This window comes from Monomorium pharaonis, unplaced genomic scaffold, assembly GCF_013373865.1.
Source record: "Monomorium pharaonis isolate MP-MQ-018 unplaced genomic scaffold, ASM1337386v2 scaffold_137, whole genome shotgun sequence".
Classification (NCBI taxonomy): domain Eukaryota; kingdom Metazoa; phylum Arthropoda; class Insecta; order Hymenoptera; family Formicidae; genus Monomorium; species Monomorium pharaonis.
Genome location: NW_023415403.1, coordinates 2,697 through 23,358, shown reverse-complemented (window position 1 = coordinate 23,358; position 20,662 = coordinate 2,697). Strand labels below are relative to the sequence as shown.

The following is a 20,662-nucleotide window of genomic DNA, read 5'->3' as shown; positions in this document are numbered from 1 at the left end:
TACTGTTAAATCCTTGATGAAAACATTGATAAAAATTCGTAAATTCATTCGTAAAATCATTATCGTAAATTCACGATTGATTCTCAAATTGATAGTTTTTTTTTTCGTCTATTATAATATTTGCTACATCGAGTTCTCTCATCGTTATCTTTTTTCTCTTACACGATATATTCATAAATATTTCTTCATATTTAATCAAAATGATGCAACAATGGAACAAACTTTTCTAACAGAAAATGCGAGAACGATAGAAAATAATATCATTTCTTTAAATTTGTTCTTTTTGATTTAGAGATGGATTATAAAATAGAAATCAACTAGATTCTCGTGTTTCTATTTTAAATAAATCACTGAAAATCTATCGTAATTAATAATGCAATTAAAGATAGAAGAAACTCTAAGTTTTCTATCGTCATGAAAGAAAACTTAGAGTTGTATTGACCGTTGTATTGGTCTGTGTCCGTTTCGCACTGTGCGCATTTGGTCTGTGTCCGTTTCGCACTGTGTCCGTTTTGCTCTGTGCGCATTTGGTCTGTGTCCGTTTGTTACTGTGTCCGTTTCGCACTGTGTCCGTTTGTTACTGTGTCCATTTCGCACTGTGTCCGTTTATTACTGTGTCCGTTTGGTCTGTGTCCGTTTGGTCTGTGTCCGTTTGTTACTGTGTCCGTTTCACTCAGCTTGCTGTGTCCGTTTATTACTGTGCGCATCTGGGACGCTCCCCATAGATTCTCTTGGTTCATAATAGATATATCAAGCTTACTGCTCACTCTTCTGATTTTTTTCTTGCATTCTAAGATGGTTGTTTTTATAAAGGTTAGCTCTGCAGGAGATAATATAAATTAATTGTAAAAAAATTAGAAAAGAAGTTAAATTTCATAGATTAGATAAAAAATCCACCTCTGCAGACAGAGTATGCTGAATTGTCTAAAATAGAATCTTCCTTTGATGAAGAATATTCTGTATCTGCAGAATCTAAAAAATAAAAATTATTACATTAATAAACCGATAGAAATAATATATTCTTGTGAGAAAAAGGCGGGAAATAATAAAAAAACTTACTAAAATTGAGATGTCGACAATAACTGTCTTTCCTTTGTACTTGATTGCATCTTCGTACAGATGCAGAGGCTTTGCTACACACAGTATCAGTCGAGCTAGGACATGGCACAGTATATCTAGAATTTGACGAATATTCCGTGCTAGTTTGTTTTACAGATATAGTTATATAGCTTCTAATACAAGAGCTGATTTTATTTGCCTCCGTCGAAGAACTCTCTTTTGGGAATCCCTCCTTGCTTTGCAGTGTTAGTCTATAATCTTTTTTCTTTTTCTCTTCTTGCAAACCTTTGTGTGAACTCGAATGAGGTGTTCCATAATCTAGGACAGACTCACTCTGTTCATTATTTGATTCACAATACTCTCTCTGGTGTTCTCCATCTCTATCATGTGAGAAATGACTCTTTTTATCCAGCATGGTTTTCCTCTTACCAGATGACTGCTTTTTTAGAATTTTTGCTTGTTCCAATTTCCGAAGAAGTTCAGAATTTCTATCAGATAAACCTGAATCAGAAGCTGTCTCAATAGAGATGTTATTTTCTTCACAGGAGAATTCATAAGTATAGGACGATTCTTTTTCACTATTTTCTTGCAATACAGTGTTAACTTGCGTTTTCTTAAGAAGCTCCTCAGATATTGAATATTTTGAATAATTCTGTGATTCTTTACATGGTGAACGAACATAGCAATCGGATAATTGCACCTGAGGAGGTGAAGGTATTTTCTCTTTAAGCTTATATTTCATTATTTTTTTGTTCTTCTTTCCATCATCAGATTCTGAGTCTAATTCTGAGTCTGATTCTGAGTCTAATCTTGCTGCTCTTCTCTTTTTCCGTAATCCTCGTCCTAATTCCACATCGGATTCATAGTTAGAATCTTTAATATACTTTTTGCATGCCTGACAGGTCTTCAGATAGGTATCTATAATAGAAGTTTAATAATTTAAAAAACTTGTAAAAGCGGGCCTATTAAGAGCCAAGCATTCAAAAATGTGCACGGGGAATATGCAAGACTGTAATTCCATAAAATAGAATTTAGTAATTACAAATTTACAACCTAAACCTAAACATTTTAGTAGCTAAAAGACACTAGTATATATTCCGTAATGACTAAAAATCTGTACAACAACGTTAAATATGACCTTCTAAAAAAAAAAGAAAACAAAGATCTTTATAACTAATGCTACGCCGCCTTAAATACATTGATATTATCCTTCTCAGAGTCTATGGCTGACCAAAAATCCATAAGTCTTTGTACCTTCTAAGACAAATTATTTTTTTTATTAATTAATTTTTCTTTATATAACTACTAAATTGCTTAACAAATATACTATAATATTTTTAAAAGAAACAAAAGAAATCGAAATTAACCATAATATCCCTTGATATGAATGGGGAATTCTTTCCAATCGTGCTCTGAGCTTTTCTCCTTACGTGCTAAGAGCCCTGCATTCACAGTTTTGGGAGGACATTTTATAATTCCATTCATATTTTTATCACAACATTTCATCCATTTGTTCAGACCAACATCATACAGAATTTCATCACCGTCACTATTGCCATCATCATTATTGTGAGAAAATTTAAACACAACAAACTGTAAAGAGAAGAAAAGTATTACAATCGAGAACATCACAAAGATAATAAAATGATCAAAGATGATAAAGATAACATTTGCAAAAATAAGGGCACAATGAGGAATTTACATGTAATTTCCATCTGATTTTCCACGTGTTGATCGCATCTTAGTGACAGGATGGTACAGATAGGACAAGATGGCAAATATAATAATCCCATTTGCATAAACTTATTATTTTATTATTGTCAGTACATCAGAAGAAAAGAGGCATCATGGTTTAATGCTACATAAATGAGGTTGCATTCTTTTACTTTGCTAAGCGCTGACACAGAGGAGGACATGTGTGTGTGTGTGTGTGTGTGTGTGTGTGTGTGTGTGTGTGTGTGTGTGTGCGTGCGTGCGTGCGTGCGTGCGTGCGTGCGTGCGTGCGTGCGTGCGTGTGTGTGTGTGTGTGTGTGTGTGTGTGTGTGTGTGTGTGTGCGTGTGTGTCATTAAGTAAAAAGAGGATTAGTATGCAATAGAGGAATACAGATATAAGATTTTTTATATGGAATCAGCCAACACTTTGACTTTATATTACTTAGAGGAAAAATTCTTTTTTGTTCATTCTTATGAGATACTTTAAAAATTCCTAGAACAGATGAAGAAATAGGATATTGATAAAAATCTTCAGTTCTAAGAAATGCATGACCAATCAGAAGCACTTCGTCCTCTCTTTGTACTATATTTGTAATTGTAATAATTTCTCCAGTATTCATCATAACACATGAATCCTTTCCGTTTAATTGAAGTACAACATTGTTAATGATAATTCGTCGATACTGTTGGCCATTCAGAACTTCATTAGCATAAAAATGTGCCATTGAAAGCTTAACTTGATTATCCTTTCTATCTATAATAATTTCAATATTCTCACTGCTTTCTATATCGCGAAATGCAGCTTGTTGTAATGGTTTGTAGCCAGACTTAAGAGATGCTTTGAGAGACTTTAGCTTGTTTTCAAATTCAAAAGCACTAAAACTTTTAAGATCTCCATGAACATAGCATTCTTGAACTAAGTGAACCAGACTATGAACATTATAAACAACAAATTTCTGACCGTAAATTTCAATAGAGTGAGATATAAATATTTTTAACAATTCTTCAGCCGAATGACAAAAGGTCTGAACAAGAGATGGACTTGAAAGAATAAAAATAGCGCAATGAAGCAATAAAAAACGCTTGTAAATGTTCTCATTTAAATAATCTTTCAGCACTACTATTCCATCATAAAGTAGTAATCTCCTAAACTCTGTGGCTTTGTAATACTTCAGTTCGTTGAAACTTCTAGGTTTTCGATTAAAATCTTGTGGACAAGTAGTTTTTCCTAATAACAATTCAGCAGATATTTTTGCCACAATGCTTGTATGTAACTTCCATGGTCCGTTCCACTTTTGCCAGGCCAATAGTAATCTTCTGAACACACTTAGATAGATCAAATGCATTCCGTCGAGTGGAACTTGCGATACCATATTAATTCCAAGTTCTTCAAGTGGAGATTGATCATTATACCGATGGTGATTTGGCTGGTCCCGATTGGTAAATGATTCGTCTGTTCTAAGAGGTTTATTAAGGTCGGGATACGTCATTCTATTATCTACCCATTCACCTTCTACTGTACACTTTTCACAAGCAAAGTATGAACCATGTTCCACAATCCCTTTCATGAAAGAACGAGCAGGAGCGTCACAGATGAAGTTCTTTATACAAAATTTATATCTCTGACCATTGTATATATATCCATTTTCTTGCAAATAATAAACTTCTTGAACAAGGAGTGTAAAAAAGTATGTAGCTCGGGAACAACAGCAGTTTCAAACAAAGTCAATGAAATAACAAAAGGTTGATTATTAGTACCAACAAGTCTACCAAGAAGAGGCCAGAAGTGTTTTCGAGAACTTTTAAAAAGAGGAAGCCCATCTGCATTACATCAATAATAATTCTTCCATGAATTTTTAGATAATTATCAAGATTCATGGAATCTAAATTTGCAATAATACTTTTATACCAAAGTTGACCTCCATTAATTGGTATTGTTTGAATGCTTCGAGGAGTGTCAAGCAATGTCTTATATGACAAAGGAATAGTAGGAAATAATGGTTTCAATTTTGATAGCAGCAAGTCAAGTTTACGCATGAAGAACAAGCCACTCTCTAATAAGGCCCAAGTACGCAACACTAATGAAATATGCTTCCCTTTCTTCATTATTTTCAAAATTAATTTCTATTTGATTGTCAGGATCTATATCAGAATTTGCAGATTCATTAAATTCCGAGTCATCACTTATATCGTGCTCATCACCAGCACTACTATCATTACTATCATCACTATCATTATCATTAATCTCAACATCATCACTCGAATGATTGTTATCATCATTAAAATTATTGTGACTATCATTATTTTCATCTTCATTGCAATTTTCTTGCATTCTAACTTCTTGAGTAGTGCTATCACCACTTTGACTCTCATCTGAATTGGAATCTTCTAATGAATCAATGAAAGATTTACGAAGAATCGAAGAAATATTTTCAAGTCTGGCTCTTTTATTCTCTGCTCTGTTGACCTTCCTCTCAAGCTTTCTCTTAAAATACTGAATCTTGAAGACAAATAAAAATAAAAATTGGAAGAATATTTCTCAATACAAACAAAGTATTTTTAAGACTAACAAGCAAATAAGATAAGAAATAAGCAATAAGACCAGGTAAATAATTAATTGTACTAATATCGAAAAATTGAAATGTAAGAGGTTGCATATAAAATAATAAAATAAAAGTAGAAGTTTCCAGACAATTCATATCATTTTAAGTGTTTTTCAAATTTCTAAATATAATTTTAATTTAACTTAATTACTCTTTTAAAAGAATTAATTATAAGTTTCAACTAGTTATTTTTGAAACACATAAACTTTAACTTATTAACTTTTTCCCAAGGTAAAAACTTACCAATAAAAGAAAAAAATTGTAAAAGAAAATTCACTACATACAAAAAACAATATTTTTTGTTGTTATGTAAACTTAGTTTTTAAATAAAATATTAAATTTATTTGATGTTTTAACTATTTTGTTATTTACAGTAATAATCTAACTTTAAGAAATTATAATATTCTAATTTAATATAATAATGCTTTTCTAAGTTAACTTTTAATTTAACTTAAATTAATTTAATCTTCACGCAACTTTTAAGAGAGTTAGTCTTTTATTCATGTAATTTTTAACATAGTTAAATTAATTTTAAGTTATTAACTCTAACTTAATTCAGTTTAAAATAATACAGTGTGTAAAATTTGGCTTTACATGAGTGAAAAAGTTATATCGCACAAGATACAAACCGTATTTTTCGTAATTAATGCACGGAAATCACGATTTAGCAAGCTCGACAAACATGTATAATTGCGTTTTTGTGTATGTATTGCGAAAAGTATATTAACTTACTCAAAACCCCTGTAAAATCCTACACAGCACAGAATATCGCAATATCCATTAGATATCCGAGGGATATAGTAATAACCGTAGGACATTCATGGGATTGCAATATGTCCAATTGGATATCTCGATAACCTGGGGATATCCTCAGGATAAAGTGTGCTGTGTGGGATATAACAAATATATACCTATATAATAAGAATTTATATAATATAAAAACGGTTAAGATTTTTAATTTTTTTAGGACAATAATAGATGCTAGAATTTTAGGACTTAAGATGCTGTCTGAATTTGTATTCTTATGCAAGTACAAAAGATATTTTTTACTATAATAATAAAATAATATTTTTTTATATGTTACTTACTGGTTTATCTTCGTTGTCCATTGCCAAAAGATAAAAACCAATGTGCGAAGGCCAAAAGTGAGGACAATAAAATTATTGAAGTTTGAATTACTTGGTAAATCGTATGCCGCAACTGGTGTTAGGTTAAGTTAGAGATATAGTCCACGGATTTGATATAGCCCAACAGAATCGATATATAATATATATATACCCAGCTAGCAAAATGATGCAAACTTTGCGCGAAGTTTGCCGCAAACTCGAGCAAACCTTTGCAACAAAATTACGACAAGGTGTGTCCGCATTAAGCTTAACTTTTGCTGGCAAGGCTTGTTGTAAATAGTATGACGCATATTTTATGCAAATAACAGGGTAAAATTTACTAGTAAAGCATAACAACAAATTTGCAGCAAGAACAAGGCAAACCTTGCTGTACACAATATGATAGCAAATTTGTGGCAAGAATAGAGTAAAGCTTGCTGTACATAGCATGATAGCAAATTTGTGGCAAAAACAAGGCAAACCTTGCTATGCACAATATGATAGCAAATTTGTGGCAAGAACAGGACAAATATTGTCGAAATTTAGATCAACAAAAATGATTATTAGACTGAAATATTAGACTGATTAGTCCAATATCAAATGTAAATGGTGCAATCGTACTTGGTTCTCTGTTCTCAACGAGCCCCTTTTATTAATCCAGTAGGTAAATCTTTTTCACGAGAAATGCGCCATCTCGAGATAGATAGTAAAGTCAGAAATAAAGTTTAAAACCCGATAATGCAACCCTGTTATTTGCATAAAATGTGCGTCATACTATTTGCGACAAGCCTTGCCAACAAAAACTAAGCTGTTTACGGACACACCTTGTCGCAATTTTGTTGCGAAAGTATGCTGGGCAAGTTTTATTTTGTTCTTGCTACTAATTTGCCGTTATTCTGTGCTTAACAAGATTTCCTGTTTCTGCTATAAATTTTTTGTCATGTCGTGTAGCAAGGTTTGCTCTGTTATTTGCTTAAATTTTGCATTTTATCGTGTCGGAACAAATCTTGTAATTTCTATACGTAATATTTATGTACAAGTCTTTCTCTGTTATTTGCAGCATCGTGTGATGAAAACTTTTGCCGTAAATTTGCTCGAAACTTTTAGAAAACAAAGCAACAAACAATTACTTGTCATAAAATTGTTGTCAAAATTGAAACAATTCTTGCTGTAAAGCTTTCACGATATGTGATTTTAACAGGCCTGGCTAGCTGGGTATACCAATATACCGTATTGATATGTATCGTCAATCGCAATATCGATATATTTAAAAATATATATCAGCCTGTGATAAAATTTATTACTTGCTTAATCGTGTGCCACTATAATGTTAGGTTAAGTTAGAGGTTAGAGGTATAGCCCGCGGACGTCATATAACTCCACAGAATCGATATACATATATCGTCAATTACAGTATTGATATATCTAAATATATATCACCCTGATAAAATTTAAATTTTTATCAGATTTATTTAATACGAATTAAAAGACTTCAAAAATGTTTGAGAAAATCTATATTTTTTCTTTGAATTTTTTATTATCTAAATTATAAAATATTATAAAAAATCTGAAAAATTTTCCAAAAAATGATAAAATTATATAGAAATGCTTAAAAATAATGAAAAATTATGAGAACACTTTTTACCAAGATTAACAATTTTTTGTGGAAATTTTTATATAATTTTTTTGTAAATATCAGAATTATTCAGAGTTTCTGTATAATTTTTTAAGTATAATTTTTTAAATATAATTTGTGTATAACTTTTTTAAAAAATTTCTCAAATTATTTATCTTAGAATATTTCATATTTTACATATATGAAAAATACTGAGAAAAGATGTTACACTTTCTCAGTATTTCTAAAGTGTTTTAATTTGTAGAAAACTTGTGAGAAACATTTTTACTAGGGCAATTAAAGTTCGATACAAAAATTATATTTTAAAAATTATAACCGCAAAATAAAAAAGATATAAAGTCCGTGACACACGTAATGTATGTGTTCATGTTAAATTGCATGTGAATTAGTATTGTTTCTTGATCACAAAAACAATGTATCGCAAGTTTAATAAAATGTTTTAGTTGCCACCAATCCCAGTAAGAAATGACTCATCAAATCGATGTCAAATTGATGTCGAATCGATGAGTTATTTCGACATCGGATCGAAAGTATCATATTGATATCATTTCGATCTCGAATCAAGATTTTACCAATAACGAGAATGTCACCGAGTTATAACAGTAAAATTGAACAAAACAATAACAGGAGTGGCTATTTATCATTCATGTCATGTTATTTAAGGCAACTCAAAAATAAGTCGAAATTCAAACAAACGTCGAGTTTTTTTACCTCTGCTAGCACTATCGAGCTAATTGCGACGTCCAAGACGTCGTTTTGGCATCGTTTCGATATTAGATTTCTCACTGGGTTGAATTGGTAATTGCAATTCTTCAAACATACGATTTGATAATTCTAATGGTTTTCTTTTAACCTTTTGCATATGATTTTCGAATTTAAAACAGCTAAAATTGTCTAAATAACCAAAGGTTTTTACATAGTTGGCCAAATGAATGAGATTATGAATGTTGTATGACAAATATTCGTCACCATAAATCTTTCCATAATTTGAAACAAACCATACCAATAACGAATTAGCATAAGCATTAAACAATATACATAACTGTGGGTTACTTAATCCTATAGAAATCTCGTTATAGCAACAGTAAGACAAACAAAATAATCATAATATATTGGTCACATTATTGACTTCATTATAACAATTCCAGTATATAACAAGAATTGTCGGAACTCTGTAGCTTTCCATCTCTCAAGTTCATGTAAACTTCTTGGTTTTCTTGAAAATTCTGCTGAAATACAGGACCTAATTACTTTTAGACGAAACGAAACAGAATTTATATCTTCTGCTGTCAATCTAATATTTCTATTCCCTTTAATTCAAAATCGCAGCAATCTTTCATAATACCTAAGCAAATTAAATGCATGTAATCCAATGGAATTTGTGAAATCATATCAATTAATAATTTTTCCAATATAAAATTATGTTCCTAAACTATGTTCAATTTGAATTCGATTTCTAAATGTATTGTTTGTACGTAAAGTACAATCAATTTCGGGAAAAGTTACTTTATTTTTTACAAAGTCACCTTCTTGTATACATTTAGAACAAGAAAAATATCCACACTGACTTTTCATATAAGTAATGAATGATTCAGTCGAAGCGTCACATACAATTGCATTAATAACAACTCTAAACTTTTATTGTAAACAGTTATACCACGTTGAGAAAGTACAATAAATTTATTAACAAAATCAGTTAGAAATTTATATAGCGTCAGTAGGCTTGCACATACCATGATATACTCCAATAATAAAAGGCATTGTGTAAACATCAATTTCTTCAATTGATGCCAAAATCGGCCAAAATTGACTACCGGAACTCTTACAAAGTGGTAATCCGCCTATATTTAAATTTAATTTTATTTCCTTAGTCTGTAAAAATTTGAAATATATTTTTATGACTCGTTCCAGACCAGAAGAAAAGTGTACATAGCAACCACAGCCTACACCTCTAAAATTAACGGACGCATTTCGTGGGGTTTCAAGTAAGACTCTGACAATATTAGGTAATTCAATATGACCGTGTTTTTTTAGAATCAAAGGTAATTTGTTAGCTGTATTATGTGAAATGTTCTCTTCAATGATTAATTTTTGTAAATCTGTTCGTAAATTTGTTTAATTTATACAATCGCTAATATCTGCCAATGTAGGAGTGTCATCTTTATCAAATGAAGATCGTGATTCAATATCACATTCTTCATCAAATGAAGAACATGATTCAATATCTACCGGAGAAAGTGCTATGTTCCGAACAATCGATTGTATTGAAGAATCTTTATAACAATGCAATTCACAATTAATTAACCGGTTCCTTCATCTTTTTGATAAATACCGTATGTCCTTAGACATGATGCAGAGAGATTGTGGTTATTCAAGAAGGCTATAAAAATTTTACATAAAAAAATATTTTTTTAATGTTGTATGACTTGTTTAAATCCACAATTTTTTAATTTAAGTATTAAAGAATTCCAGAAGTATTAACAATAAAATAAAATTATTAAAAAATTATTTTTAAAAAAACATTCTCTATAGACAGCATTATACGTATAAAAAAAGATAAACCATATTTTAATACATAGCTTGCCGGTCTGTGAAGCTGGCATGACATTCTATAAATTTCAAAATATGAATTTTAAATACTAAGAGTTCTAATAACATTTTTAAGTTCTACAGTTTCTGATAAAAATTAAAAAGTTTCGCATTTTTTATACATATAAAAAAGTAAAAATTGAAAAATTGTCAAGTTAATTTTGTGGATCTAGTACGACACCCTCCCCTTTAAAGAACCAAAATCCGTTGAATATTATCAATTTTTAATAGAGTTTCCGACAGTTCTACTCGAGACGTATACAAAATTTCAGATTGATATTCCAGCATCAATAATTTTTAAACATTTTTTTATATCCGGGTCCAGCACGATACTTACAATTAGTGAAAATGATTTTTTAGCAGTTCTAATGATAGTTCTCCACAGTTCTAAAAGTTTTATGCTTTACATTTATTTTTATAAAGAGTTTCGACCGTTAATTTATTTTTAAGCAGTTTTAATGAATTATATCTACCATGAGATTTAGTGAAAATGTGTCATTAGAACTGCTGGAAATTATCAGAATAGCACATTTTCACTAATTGCAATATCATACTGGATGTAATAATTAAAAAATGTTAAAAAATTAATTAATGATTGGAACTCTTAATAAAAATAATTGTAAAACATAGAACTGTTTAAGAACTGTCGAGAACTATCATTAGCCCTGGAATAGTATACCTATATTTTTCGACCATTAACGTTTTACTGGGTTAAAAATGTACTCCATTTGTTCCCAAACGTGCTGCATTGAACAGATGAACTAGAATTATTATTATGCTACATGAATTTCTTTGTCTTTTTATGGTAAAGACGATGGTATAATCCGCAATAATATTAAAATTATCATTAAATATGTAAAAATTAATTTAAACAAAATAAAATTAGAAAAAATCACAAAAATAATTTCTTTTCAAATTCGTGTTGGGCAACAAAATTATCTCAGTAAGCCATTCTAGGGTTAGAATTACTGAAAATCATTAAAAGAGATATGAGATGAGTTTAAAAAAAAAAGCAATTTGCAATGTGAAATAGATACATAGGCCAACGTTCTTATTTTAAAACTATCTTAAATAATGTTTTAAGATGCTAATATGGCTGTGATTGACTTATGACATTTTAAGACTATACTCAAGATGGTTTTAAATATACAAACCGACTATCAAAACTGACTTTGTATTTGTATGTGTTATACTTACTCTTTGATCCCAATATATGTGTTGCAATTTGTAATAGTAGGTTTATTAATAGTCTTCAAATATTAATTTATACAGATGTAACCTTTGATCCAATTCCTCGGAAGTGTAATGGAAACTGTAAGATAACAAGATTTTCCCTTAAAATTAGAACATTAGTAGTAATTCATGGGTATTAAGATAAAAATTTTGTTACACACACACACACACATATATATATATATATATATATATAGTATATATACACACTACTAAAAAAAATAGGGAACACTTTTTGTATACCGAAAATTTAAGCTATTTTCAAACTGCTGCAACTCAACAAAAAATCATCGTAGAAACAAAATCCAAAAAGCGTTTTAAAGCTTGAAACTTCTTGTTTCAAATGTTTTTTGGCGATTTTAGTTATCTTTTTTTACCAACGTGGCACAATGATGAAGCTTGATCCGTTAAAATGAAAATTTTTTATGCGAATTTGCTGCATTGCATCTCGCGTGAAAAAAAATCATAGAGTATTTTTGTTACATTCCTCTTAAAGCGGGAACTTTTCCCTTTAATTTGAGTGATTGTTCATTGCTGTACGATTTTTTTGACTGAGTTATTGAGATTTTAATAAAAAATGGTCATTTTGACTTTCATCGCTTGTTACTCGTGAACAAATCAATGTACAGGGCTCAGCAAACAAGCGTTGGAAAGTTGAAAGTATACACTTTTGAATGCTGTTATCAATTTTTTCACAGATTTACTTTTTCTAACAACAAATCGCGTTCAAAGTTTACGTAAAAAATCGCATATTTTACGGTTTTCATTTAGTTCAATGTACTATTGTGAAGAAAGATCTATGGGGGACGTGGTTAGGTTTGGTTCAATCAGAAGGCCCCCTTTTACAAACAATAAAACATGTCGGATATATTTAATCTTTTATGTACACTTGTTATTGCGTAAGTGTATAATTGATCTCTTGAGGTAGCCGGAAGTTGGTTAGTACTGGACTTGGTGGGAGTAGGCGTCACTCGGAGTAGCTTCTCGGTGGTTGTGACTTCCTCAGCACTCTTAGCCTCGGAAGAGGGTCCGTATAGGATGTGGAAGGATTAGGCGGCACCCGAAGGTGCCCGGAGAAAACTAGGTTGCTTCTATTCGCTGTCGCTGCCGAAGAGCTCCCTGAACACGGCTCGCTTCTTCTCTAGGAGAGCGCGGGGAATATGCTTCCCAGGTGTCTGAGGGAGCGCTCGTGGAGTCTTAGGGGCTTCTGGTGACGCTGGCGAAGCAGCGATAATATCGTCGGAGGAGGCCTGCGTACCCCTGGTGGTCAGGTCTGAGATCACCCGAGGGCCGGTTGCGGTTTGTGTGGCCCGGCCAATGGAAACCGCAGGACCAGTTGTTGCGGTCTGCGATGCTCTGGTGATTTTTCCTCGACTAGCGGTCTGTGTCGCCCTGTGAACCGGAGGATGGCGCGGAAGACCTCGGGGCTGGAAACGGGGATCCCTGGGCTTCTCCGGGGAGAAAGCGATCCGGATTAGCCGCCACGGAACGCTGGTCTTCTTCGTCGGCGACTCCCGGGCTCCCAGTGGCTTCGCAGAGCTCCTGGCGTCCGGCCTCACCGGATTGGTCCTAAGACCGCGGTGGCCGAGTTGGCGACAGCGGGGCAGCGTGGCTGTGTTGCCTCCCGGAGGAGTTCCTCGTCGTACCAGAGAGCTCGCCCGCGCCGAAAGTCAGATACACCGTTGGTACTACTTCCAAAAAGTAATCGCAAGCGTAGTATAGGCCCTAATGAGCTCTCTATACGTGAAGCTTGGCTTGATTCCGTCGGTGGTCTGCTTATGTAAACCTGATGTTACATTTCTTCTTGTGAGTTGAGGCGCCGCGCTTTCGCCTAGTGGCGGCCGCGCGCACTACTCGCGGTCGCCGGGGCCGCTGACCCGGCCGCGGACGCTGCGTGCGCGCGCGCGCGCGTCGCGCTGTGGCGTGCCGCCACAGATCCAATCACATTGCTAAAGCAAAGTTTTATAGTACGATTACTCTCCAGTAATAAACACTAACGTTCATGAAATAAAACATTTGTATTCCACGTGTTTATCATTCTTGAAATTGCTGAAATTGCTTAAAATGTTTTTTCAACAATTTTTCAACACCCTTTTGACGAAGTTACAAAACCAACCTTACATTTCTTTTTAAATGACGCTTACCGTCGACATTAGCGTTATCCAATGTGCACCATGTAGGGTGCGTTCCACTTAACGCTCGCAACGCTCACTCTCGCAACGTTACGATCATTCGTTCCATTAGCATGAGCATTGCGATAAGTGGAACGAGTTAAGAGCATCTTTAGTATCATAAAAATGGCGGAGACTACAGCTGTGATTAGTGCCGTATATTAAGGAATTATGATTCAACCAGTGAAAGTGATTCTAGTTTTGATGAAGAATATGAAATATTACAAGAAAAAACAAAACGTGTTATACGGCCTCGTATTGCAAACTACGCAGAATTGGTTGTTTTGCGCTATACGGACTACGAATTTAAAAGTCATCTTAGGTTAGATATTATTTTTTAAATACTTTTAATTATTTTTTAAATATATAAAATTTAATATTAAAACAAGATTTTGATACTTTATAAAGATATTTATTACGCAATTTTTAGAATAAAATATAATTTGCCTCATTTATGATTGTAATCATTGAAAAATGTAACTATTATATATTCTGTACAAATTTTTTTACAGATTGCAGCGCACAACATTTGAATATATTTTAAATATAATTAGTGATGCTCTTACTCGAAAAACAAAAGGTTGTAAAACAATTCCACCTCGTCAACAATTTATGATTGCCCTATGGAAAATGGGTACAATGGATTCCTACAGGTATAATTTTCTTCACATATTAATTAAATGTCTTAAATACTTAATTAAGTTTAGTTAATAGTTATGTTTATTAATAGATCCATTTGTGATCGCTTTAACGTGGGAAGGGCTACAGCGTTGAGAGCTGTCAGAAGAGTCACACATGCATTATTCAATCTGGCTCCTCAATATATTTCTTGGCCTTTGGGTGATAAAGCTCAACTTACAATGCGCAAATTTGAAGAAAATAGTGGTTTTCTAAGGACGATTGGCGCTATAGACGGAACACACATTAAAATTGAAGCACCTAAAGAAAATTCTATAGATTATATAAATCGAAAAGGATACCATTCCATTCAACTTCAGGTAGACTCTTACTATAATATTTACAAAAGTAGTTATGTATTAATTTTATTTTGCTTATATTCTTAATTTTTTTATTGCTTGTAGGTGGTATGTAATTACAGGGCAATGATTACTCATTGTTATGTGGGTCATCCAGGATCAGTTCATGACCAGAGAGTCTTTAGACAATCGGAAGTTGCTGAATATTTAAATGATGACAGCAAATTTCCTTTCGATAGTCATTTAGTTGGAGATTCTGCGTATGAACTGCATCAACACCTCTTGGTTCCGTTTAAAGATAACGGACATTTGACCGCTGCACAAAAAATTTTAATTTCCGTCAATCGTCTGCCAAAGTTGTTGTTGAAAGGTGTTTTGCACTTTTAAAAGGCCGTATGCGTAGTTTATTACATTGCTTGCCTATGTCTCGAATTGATTTAATGGCTGAATACATAGTAGCTTGTTGCGTTATTCACAACATTTGTATATTACGTGAAGACGAACTTCTAGTAATACCAGTGCCAGTAGTTATAGACGATCGAGTGGAAGGTTTTCATGTCAATGAGAGACACCCAAATGTAAACGGTGTTTATAAAAGAAATATTATTATGAATACTTTGCAAAGACATCATATTTATGATAACTTATAAAATACTTGAATTTATAACTTAAATACATAATAGTAATAGTAATAGTATTTCTAAGTAGTTATAAATAAAGTCTTTATTATAAATAAAGTCTCTATTCTGAGATGGAATTCTAATCTGAAATATTATAAGATGGGATCTCAATCTCAATGGGGCTTATTAGTTTAGCAGAAATCCTGCTATCTTATATCAGGGGCTCGATTCTTGAATTTATTTGCAAGAGAAACGTATTCGCAAATTCTGTTCTTACAGAAAAGTTGAAAATTTATTGGCTATTGTATGGCTTTTAACCAATAAACTTGCAACTTTTCTGTTAGAGGGGGTATTTGCGCATACGTTTTCTTGCGAATGAATTCAAGAATCAAGCCCCTGGATACTATCTTAGAGAATTTTCCTCTAATTTTCCTCTAACATTAGATGTTACACAAAAAAACTTGAATATTAAATTTAAATTGATTGTATTATACATAGTAAAAATAATTTTCTTTTTATTATACATAGTAAGAACAATATATTACATTCATATATTTGTGTAACTTACCATCTAATTTTATTATCTCACGCGTTCCCGTTTAAGCACATACAGCCTTTTCTTTCTTTAATGGGAGTTAGAGGACATTGATACAGCCACCATATCTCCGCATGGAAAATATCTAAGAATTTATGGAAAATATCTATGTCTCGAATCGATCTAAGCTGAGAGTTTTTTTAATACTATATTAATCCTCTGTAATTCATTTATCTATGCATAAATGAATTATATTGTTGCGTGCCGCGTGTCGCCCGATACATCCCTGAAGCGCCAGTCAGCTGACGGACCGATCGATATTTTCGATCGGCCGGTTGCCGGAAGAATTTGTTATTTAAATAAATGAATTAAACGGCTGGTTGCCGGGAAATATTTTGTAAACAAATATTGTAGACAGTTTAACGTCGGACTCCTGCCGAGGAGGACGTGTCACGCGCTTTCTCTGTTGCAATAAAGCTTTTTGAGTTCCATAGACGTTTTGATTTTCTCGACGCGAGTGTGTGTGTGAGTGCGGGAGTGTCTTTCGACGTTCCGGCGCAACAATATTATAATCCATTTATGCGTGAATAAATGGGAGCGTCCCAGATGCGCACAGTAATAAACGGACACAGCAGGCTGAGTAAAACGGACACAGTAACAAACGGACACAGACCAAACGGACACAGTAATAAACGGACACAGTAACAAATGGACACAGTAACAAACGGACACAGACCAAATGCGCACAGAGCGAAACGGACACAGTGCGAAACGGACACAGTAACAAACGGACACAGACCAAATGCGCACAGAGCGAAACGGACACAGTGCGAAACGGACACAGACCAAATGCGCACGGACCAAATGCACACGGACCAAATGCGCACACTGCACATGCGCACACTGCACGTGCGCACGGACCAAATGCAATCCATGTACATTGCAAGCAGAGTAAAGTCCACATAGGTTAGCGACTTGGACGGGGTGGGTGCGGGAGGGGGGCCGAAGGCCCCCTTGCACCCCCCCGTGTGTGTGTGTGTGTGTGTGTGCGTGCAAAGCATTCACTGCATCACATGGGTTTGCGACTTTCCGTGTATGCATTTGGTCTGTGCGCATGTGCAGTGTGCGCATTTGGTCTGTGTCCGTTTCGCTCTGTGCGTATTTGGTCTGTGTCCGTTTGTTACTGTGTCCGTTTCGCACTGTGTCCGTTTGTTACTGTGTCCGTTTGGTCTGTGTCCGTTTGTTACTGTGTCCGTTTCACTCAGCTTGCTGTATCCGTTTATTACTGTGCGCATCTGGGACTCACTCGAATAAATGACCTTAGATATTTTCCATGTGGAGATATGATGACTGTATCAATATCCTCCAACTTCCCCTATATAATAATATATACTCATAAAGTCAATCAGGTACTAATCGAAAGTTAATATAAACTAAAATGTTATAAGAATACAGGAACTGAAAGACTTGTTCTTTGTCTTTATAAACTAATATTAAAAATGTAATAATATACATTGCGTTTGTAAAAAAATAAAATAACTATTAAGGCTCTGTTCCAAAACGTTCTTTTTAGGATTTTTTAATCACAAGTAAAAATATAAAACTAAAAAGGGTTTACTTTAATAAGTGATATGTTTTAAATATTAAAACATATCACTTATTAAGAAACTTGGAAAGTGAATCAATTAGTTTTTCTTCCATGACCATTCTATCTTCATGACGTTTTTGTTTTCGCTGTTCATGAATCTCTTTTGTGAAAGTCTTTTTTCTAGCAATTTTGCCATTAATGTCCGTGTAATCTTTGTACTGCCTAAATAAAAGAATATATATCTCTTTAAAAATAATTATCAGTTTTTATAAATTAAAATATTTAAAGTATATTAAAACACAACTAACCTGAAGACCTAATATCATCATCAGAAGAATTATCATTAGTACATGAACTTGTAGAAGACGTATTTTTTATTAATAATCCACTTGATGAAGCAAGCGCAACAGGTTTGCACCAAGCTCTTTTTGCAAATATTTCTTCCATGATCTACAATACACAACTTAATATATCTTGTATCACATTAAATAAAGAAACATATATCAAACTAATTTAAGTAAAAAAAATAATTATTCTAAACCTCAAAATGTTGCCAGGTACGTCGATCGTTGCCAGATTTGGCATTGTAATCTTTTATCGATTTATACGTTTTTTTCAAACTTCTTAATTTTGAAGCACATTGAGGGCCCGTTACATTGTATCCCTTTTCCTTTAATAATGTAGCCACCTGTTCCCAACATTTTTTGTGTGACATCTTTCCATTAGTAAATTTTGTTTCTAGTTCCTGATACGTCCGTAATAAAAGAATAACACATGAATCAGTCCATCGATATAGGGAACCTGTAAAATATGTATTATCAATTATGTAATCAATGCAATAAAGTTATAAAGACTATTAGATTTAATCATCTAATAGTTTATATTTTCTGATATTCTTATTCTGACCTAAATTTGTATACAATCTTCGAATATCATTGCTAGTATGCATAATAACAGTTTTTATTTTAACATTTATTAATTACATAATGTAACTAATAAATATAATTAATGTAAAAATATTAATATTTATTAATTACAGGTAACTTGAAACAAATTATTAATGCTTTTCCTTTAACCTCTAAAAATGATATTATAATAGTTAAAATTGAATAACAATAGAAACTGTGTAAATATAGTTCAAAGTTGAATAACAATTGGAACAGTAAATAGCACCAGTAATTAAACAATAAATAACATTTTAAATTTACCTTCTTCACATTCTTCTATTGGCAAATCATTATCTATAGTTGAAATTTTTATTGATTGTATCTTGCATCATCTCATTTTCTTTATTTTGTTCTATAATTGCTGCATTTAAAAGAGTTGTAGCAAAGAAATATCTGTAAATAGAACAAAATTTCTCAAAATTAATTCTTATAGGCAAATATGTGTAATATAATTGAAGGTAACAAGTAAACTTGATGTAAACTTGATGTAACAATAAAATTTACACATTTTAGAGAATAGATTGAAACCGATAATATATTCTAGGCCGGTATTCATAGTTGGGTCTTATATTAAGATATCATTTTAAGTATTGTCTTAAGATGCCACCAGCCAATCACAGAGCCATATTAGCACCATTGTTATTTCATGTATATTTTCTTACTGAAGAGGATTTAAACTAGGATTGAAATGTCTAAATTCACATATTAAGCAGTTAGTATAATAAATATACACATTACACATGAACATCTTGTGTCGGCAATAGTTAATCTACTTAAAAACTAAAACGGCATTTTACTTATAACGGCACATAAGGTTATGTAATTGAATAATTTTAATAGATTCTAATTGATATTTATCATCTTACCTGAAGCAGCACGACGAGCATCATCAGGAGACAACATTACATCATACATTTTTTCACTTTCGGGACAGTATAAAGTTACTTTTTCCATATTTTTAACGAAACTTCTTTGGAATAAACACACAGCTTTAAGAAAATAAATAATATGGATGACTAGTGACGGTCACACGCTCACGCCGACCCACCTCTTTAGCGCGAGCGTTGTGAGCGTTCATTTGTATCGCCTATTGCTCACTACATCGTCCGCTGAGCGCCGCGAGCGATAAGTGGAACAGCACCAAGATCGATCTGAGCGTTGCGAGCGTTAAGTGGAACGCACCCGTAGAAGATGCCGGTGGGATTGTGCACATCACGCACGCGCACGTGTGTGTGTATGTGTTTTACAGCAAAGGTAAGGATCTCGCGGTTCATCACGCGCGCGCTCGCGGCTGTTCCTTGCAATTTCTTAAATGTCGTGTTATGTTGTTTTAAATGCGTTCAAATGTCTATGCGGCATTTTGAAAATTTCGTATACAAACTCCATACTCTACAAGACTCATCTGTGTGTTAAACATTTGTTTTAAAACTTCTATACATAAACATTACGAGTACGCACCTACTCACATACATACCGTAATGTTTACAAGTAATGTTTACGTACAAAGAGACTTTAAAATAAATGTTCAGTACAAATTAAGACGACTCTCGTAGTATATTGAGCTCGTATACAAAATTTTCAAAATGCCGTGTAGACATTTGCCTACAACAGAAGTTGCACAAATAATCGCACTTCTTGAAGAAGGTTTTCGCATGCATCACGTAGCGCATCATGTTGGTGTGTCTATCTCTGTAATGAGTAGAGTTTGGTCACGATATCAAAGACGTTATACGAGACATGAAGGCAGTGGTCGTGGTCGAATAACTACTGTTAGACAAGATCGAGAAAGCGTCTAGTTATATTTGCCGTATGAGGACGAGCGTTGTCCTGCATAAACATAAAATTTGTATGCGATAAACGTAGAGGCAATTTGTAAGGTCCAAGA

General features: G+C 33.1%; 3 protein-coding genes and 1 long non-coding RNA gene across 4 annotated transcripts; 2 read left to right on the top strand and 2 right to left on the bottom strand.

Moving 5' to 3' along the window:
• Window positions 1-4,801: 4,801 nt before the first annotated feature.
• LOC105835210 (clumping factor B) lies at window positions 4,802-6,484 on the bottom strand. Its single transcript, XM_036294236.1, has 2 exons — window positions 6,464-6,484; window positions 4,802-5,272 (listed from the first exon to the last, which is right to left on the bottom strand). The coding sequence occupies exons 1-2, from the start codon at window positions 6,482-6,484 to the stop codon at window positions 4,802-4,804; spliced, it is 492 nt and encodes a 163-aa protein (XP_036150129.1).
• A 3,306-nt stretch (window positions 6,485-9,790) lies between these two features.
• On the top strand, window positions 9,791-10,539 carry LOC118648037. Its single transcript, XR_004965147.1, has 2 exons — window positions 9,791-9,949; window positions 10,029-10,539. It is a non-coding gene; the product is annotated as an uncharacterized LOC118648037 (long non-coding RNA).
• A 3,945-nt stretch (window positions 10,540-14,484) lies between these two features.
• On the top strand, window positions 14,485-15,474 carry LOC105828272 (putative nuclease HARBI1). The gene is made up of 3 exons (XM_036294235.1): window positions 14,485-14,763; window positions 14,841-15,108; window positions 15,193-15,474. The coding sequence occupies exons 1-3, from the start codon at window positions 14,723-14,725 to the stop codon at window positions 15,472-15,474; spliced, it is 591 nt and encodes a 196-aa protein (XP_036150128.1). The 5' UTR covers window positions 14,485-14,722.
• Window positions 15,475-17,927: 2,453 nt separating this feature from the next.
• LOC118648038 (trihelix transcription factor GT-2-like) lies at window positions 17,928-19,664 on the bottom strand. The gene is made up of 5 exons (XM_036294237.1): window positions 19,644-19,664; window positions 19,039-19,099; window positions 18,372-18,631; window positions 18,139-18,280; window positions 17,928-18,052 (listed from the first exon to the last, which is right to left on the bottom strand). Exons 1-5 carry the CDS (start codon window positions 19,662-19,664, stop codon window positions 17,928-17,930), a joined length of 609 nt encoding a protein of 202 aa, XP_036150130.1.
• Window positions 19,665-20,662: the final 998 nt, after the last annotated feature.

What these genes read in the sequence shown, in the direction of transcription:
- LOC105835210 (XM_036294236.1), bottom strand. Translation starts at nt 6,484, where the DNA reads ATGGACAACGAAGATAAACCA. An exon ending in TGGACAACGAAGATAAACCA is followed by an intron (nt 5,273 to 6,463) that starts GTAAGTAACATA and finishes TTTGTCTTCAAG; the next exon opens with ATTCAGTATTTTAAGAGAAA.
- LOC105828272 (XM_036294235.1), top strand. Translation starts at nt 14,723, where the DNA reads ATGATTGCCCTATGGAAAATGGGTACAATGGATTCCTACAG. An exon ending in GGTACAATGGATTCCTACAG is followed by an intron (nt 14,764 to 14,840) that starts GTATAATTTTCT and finishes GTTTATTAATAG; the next exon opens with ATCCATTTGTGATCGCTTTA. An exon ending in ACCATTCCATTCAACTTCAG is followed by an intron (nt 15,109 to 15,192) that starts GTAGACTCTTAC and finishes TATTGCTTGTAG; the next exon opens with GTGGTATGTAATTACAGGGC.
- LOC118648038 (XM_036294237.1), bottom strand. Translation starts at nt 19,664, where the DNA reads ATGCTCGTCGTGCTGCTTCAG. An exon ending in TGCTCGTCGTGCTGCTTCAG is followed by an intron (nt 19,100 to 19,643) that starts GTAAGATGATAA and finishes AGATGATGCAAG; the next exon opens with ATACAATCAATAAAAATTTC. An exon ending in AATAGAAGAATGTGAAGAAG is followed by an intron (nt 18,632 to 19,038) that starts GTAAATTTAAAA and finishes CATATTTTACAG; the next exon opens with GTTCCCTATATCGATGGACT.